The sequence below is a fragment of the Chrysochloris asiatica genome, unplaced genomic scaffold (assembly GCF_000296735.1).
Source record: "Chrysochloris asiatica unplaced genomic scaffold, ChrAsi1.0 scaffold00039, whole genome shotgun sequence".
Taxonomy (NCBI): Eukaryota; Metazoa; Chordata; class Mammalia; order Afrosoricida; family Chrysochloridae; genus Chrysochloris; species Chrysochloris asiatica.
The window spans coordinates 20,846,126-20,850,035 of record NW_006408557.1 but is presented as its reverse complement, the minus strand read 5'-3'; the positions used below and the strand labels follow the sequence as shown (position 1 = coordinate 20,850,035).

The 3,910-nt window shown below is 49.8% G+C and overlaps 1 protein-coding gene across 1 annotated transcript; it reads right to left on the bottom strand.

The window, feature by feature from the left end:
* Positions 1–1,145: 1,145 nt before the first annotated feature.
* Positions 1,146–3,570, bottom strand: NRSN2 (neurensin 2). Its single transcript, XM_006860720.1, has 2 exons — positions 3,385–3,570; positions 1,146–1,571 (listed from the first exon to the last, which is right to left on the bottom strand). The coding sequence occupies exons 1-2, from the start codon at positions 3,568–3,570 to the stop codon at positions 1,146–1,148; spliced, it is 612 nt and encodes a 203-aa protein (XP_006860782.1).
* Positions 3,571–3,910: the final 340 nt, after the last annotated feature.

Below are 3,910 nucleotides of genomic sequence, written 5' to 3'. Positions count from 1 at the left end.
CTTGAAAGATGGAGAGGCTGATCACTCCAAGATCACATTGCTGGGAGGACTTTGCAGGGCAAAGACATCTCAGTTCTATTGTTGTTATGTGCCGTGGAGTCGGTTCCGACTCATAATTACACTGTACAGGGTTTCCGAGGCTGTAAATCTTTACGGGAGCAGAAAGCCTCCTCTTTCTCCTGCGGAGCAGCTGGTAGTTTCAAACTGTTGACCTTGCGGTTCACTGCCTGATTCGTAACCGCTAAGCTACCAGAGCTCCTTCTCTTAGAGAGCACTTAAATTCATGTCCAAAATACTTTTCAAGCTAAGTGCCATCAGGCTTCCCTGCTAGTTATTTCTGGGCCCAAACTGTCTTCTGTCCAGTGGATACCCAGGGAACAAGGACAGTGAGAGGCCCTGAACAGAGCTGCCCAGGAGACTTCTGAAGATGTGGATTAGAGTCCCTGAAGACTGCCTTGCTGTGTGACCTTGGACAGAACACCTCTCAGCCACTTTCAGCTCCTTTATCTATAAACTGGGCTTAATAATAATAGTTCCACGATGGAGCGGACTATGGGGCTCTGATGCCAAGTATAGAAAACATACTGTGGAGGGTATATTAGGGTGCTTTCACAGCATTCTGGAGGGGAAGGTCGAGTGAGCATCTCAGACCCATCCTAATGGGTGAGAGAATGACCCCTTACCACTCCCCTCATCTTTTGTCTACATAGGGCAGTGCTTATACCTGGGAGGAAGGAATAGGAAAGCCACAGAATTTAGAATCCAGTCCACCCAAACCCCGTAAAGTACAGTCAGAAATTGATGGTCTGGAAGAGTAAGGGGCTTGCCCACGTTCACACAGTGGAAAGAACAGGAGTTAGGTTGAGACAGATACTTTCTGTCTCTTGCAGGGCCTTGGAAAGGAGTGGGTATGACCTCTTAGGAGGAGTTGGGGAAGATTGGCATCTTGGATGAGTCATGATCCTACCTATAGGGGAGAAACTCCAGGTCACAAAGTGTGTGTATCAGTCGTATCAGTCGGTCTTTTGAGGGGCTTGAATGAAAGGGACCCTGTTGGAAGGGAGACAATGGAAGGGCATGTTGTGGTGGGGAGGGAGAAGGGCCCAGACCCCTGGCTCAGCTCCTCCTCTGGTCCAGTGGACAGCTCAGGAGTCCCGCCTGGGCTGGATGGTCTGCACAGAGGATTGCCCAAAGGGACTGGCAGGTGGTGAGAACCATGATTGGCTGCTGGCATCACGGAAGATGGGGGACAGCTGCTGTTCTGGTTCATCCCCAAAGACCTCCACATGGCTGTCAACTTCGGTGTCCACGGGCTCTGCCTTGGAATCCTGGCTCAGCCAGCCGGTCATGGCCCAGAACAGGCAGATGGCTAAGAGGACTCCAGCTGCCCCACAAAGCATCGTGCCCGCCAGGCGGCAGGTGCTCAGGGCCTGGTTATAGTCGGCTGCCCGCTGATCCAATACCAGGAACTCACCCTCGCCAATGCCCTCCAGCTTGGGGGGCACTGCATAGCCAGTGGTCAAGGCTGCCACACCCAGCAGCAGAAGGAGGGTCCCCGAGGACAAGCTGATCTGGGGAGAGGAAGACAGACCAGGAAGCAATCAGGGCCAGCCAAGGTCTTGAGGTCAAGGGGTCACCTTGGATCCCAATGGGACTTAAAGGTACCTCTTGGCCCAGCCTTAAGAATTGGGAATCACAGAATATACTTGCTGGGGTCTAACTTACAAGGACTCAGTAGTATTCTATTTGGAATCTTGAAACTTCTTGGTTAATTTCCTTCCCAGTGCCCACCCAGTAGGGGTTTCTCCTGCCAACCTTGAGTCCTCCTCTGTAATATTTGAGCCTCATCTTATCCCCATGTCCCTTCTACCCTCTTTCTCTCTTTTAACACCTTCATGTTCCTCAGATCTCATCTCAAACCTCAGGGAAGCCTTCCAGGTTATCCCCAGCCTCGGTCAGGTAGGTCCCCCTGCTCTGTATTCAGGCAAGCACTGGGCCCATTCACTCTTTGGTTTGTTCACCTGAGTGCACACTTTGACATGCATTTTTGTTTTTATGTAAGTGATGAGGAACATGTTATCTAGTGTTAAAGCACTCTGCTGGAAATTCAAAGTTCTGTAGTTCAAACCCGCTAGCTACTCCATGGGCTATTACAGCCTTGGGAACCCTAAGGTGCAATTCTACTTGGTCCTGTAGGGTTGTTAGGAGTTGGCATAGACTTGATGGCAACAGGTTTGGATTTTCATTTGTTTTTTTAGTATCAGTGATGTCTGAGAGGTCCATGAGAGCAGGACTGTGTCTGTTTGGCTCACTCTGTGTCCCCCGCATCTAGCACAGTGATGCTGGGTTACTAAATGGGCCACAGCTACAAGTGCCTCTTGTTGTTGTTAAGTAGTACCGTGGTGGTGGTTCCGACTCATAGTGACCCTGCACAGGGTTTCCAAGGCTGTAAATCTTTATAGGAACAGAGAGCCTCATCTTTTTCCTGCGGAACAGCTAGTAGTTTTGAACTGCCGACCTTGCGGTTTGCAGCCCGATTCGTAACCACTGTGCTACCAGAGGTCCTTACAAATGCCTCTAGGAGCTCATAAAAAGGAGGAAAAGACCATGCCTCACAATGAGAAGATGCCCACAAATTTTAGTTCCATTCTCAACCTCTTCCTGGATGCTTTTTTTTTTTATCTTGCAGACACTGAGGTCATTTCCTTTCCTGGCATCCTCTGTATTCCTGGTCTGGACTTGTATATTCACTATGCCTCTGTTTCCCTAGATGTTTAGCAAAGAGCTGTACCCATTATAGGGACTCAGCTCACTGCCCCCTCCACACCTGTACCCATGTATATCCAGGCCTGACCACTCCCCCTGACTGCCAGTGTGTCCCATCCCCCAGCCATGGTTTCATGGTTACTGGTTCAGGAATGGACAAGTGACCCAATCAGAGCCAATGTGATGCTCGCCAGAACTTCTGGGAATGAAAAGAATTGCATCTTTTCTGAAGGCACTCCTGGAAAACATTCTCTAACTTCCCTTGGATGGTGTGTGTAGTGAAGGTCTAGGATCAGCATGGCAGCTAGCATTGAGAAGCATGTCTGAAGGGTCTGAAGCTGAGAGTGGGCTATATGGACCTTGGGCAGCCTGAAGACAAAGCGAAACATTAAGAAGTCTTTAGTGGGATGGATTGAACTGACCGAAGTCACCCAATCTCTGGTCTTTTCTATCAAATGATACTATTTTCCCTTTATTGTATAAAACCATGTGAATTGGGTTTTCTGTTGTTAGACCAGGTAGACTCCTAACTGCTATACCATACTTTTTCTTTCTGTCCTTTGAGGCTCAGTTCAGTCCCACAGGAAATCACAAGAGGTGTTCTTCTGCCAGCCTTACCTTCCAGCAGAGTGAGGGCCAGGGCCGGTGTGGGCACAGGACTGGGGGCCCCTCAGGGTCATCACTGAGGGCCGTACCTGCACAGTCCTCATAGAAGAGGTGGATATAGGAGCGAATCCCATACCACTTGCCATCCTCCACGTTGGGGCTATGGCTGCAGCCACATGAACGCTCACAGCTCAGCATTGTGGATCCCTGATTACAGTCAACAGAGGGAAGGGTTAGTGAGAGCTACCCAAGGCAATCCTCCTCCCAGAGCGCCCTGAGTCTTTGAGTTTCATCCACTTCTCCTCCCACGTCTAGACACCCCACATTCACAGCACAGCTAGCCTTCTGAACGCCTATCCTATCTTTCTCTAAGTACACTGAGAATGAGCCAATGCATTGACACGCTTAGCCCACTGCCTGGCAATTATTGTTGTTGTTGTTAAGTGCTGTCGAATCGGTTCCGATCCATAGTGACCCTGTATGGAGTTTCCAAGGAGCAGCTGGTGAGCTTGAACCACCAACCTTGCAGTTCAAACAG

Bases quoted from the DNA above. Each gene is read 5' to 3' on its own strand.
- NRSN2 (XM_006860720.1), bottom strand. From the start codon at position 3,570: ATGCTGAGCTGTGAGCGTTCATGTGGCTGCAGCCATAGCCCCAACGTG. The intron at 1,572-3,384 runs GTAAGGCTGGCA...TCCTCTCCCCAG, and splicing joins GGCCCTCACTCTGCTGGAAG to ATCAGCTTGTCCTCGGGGAC.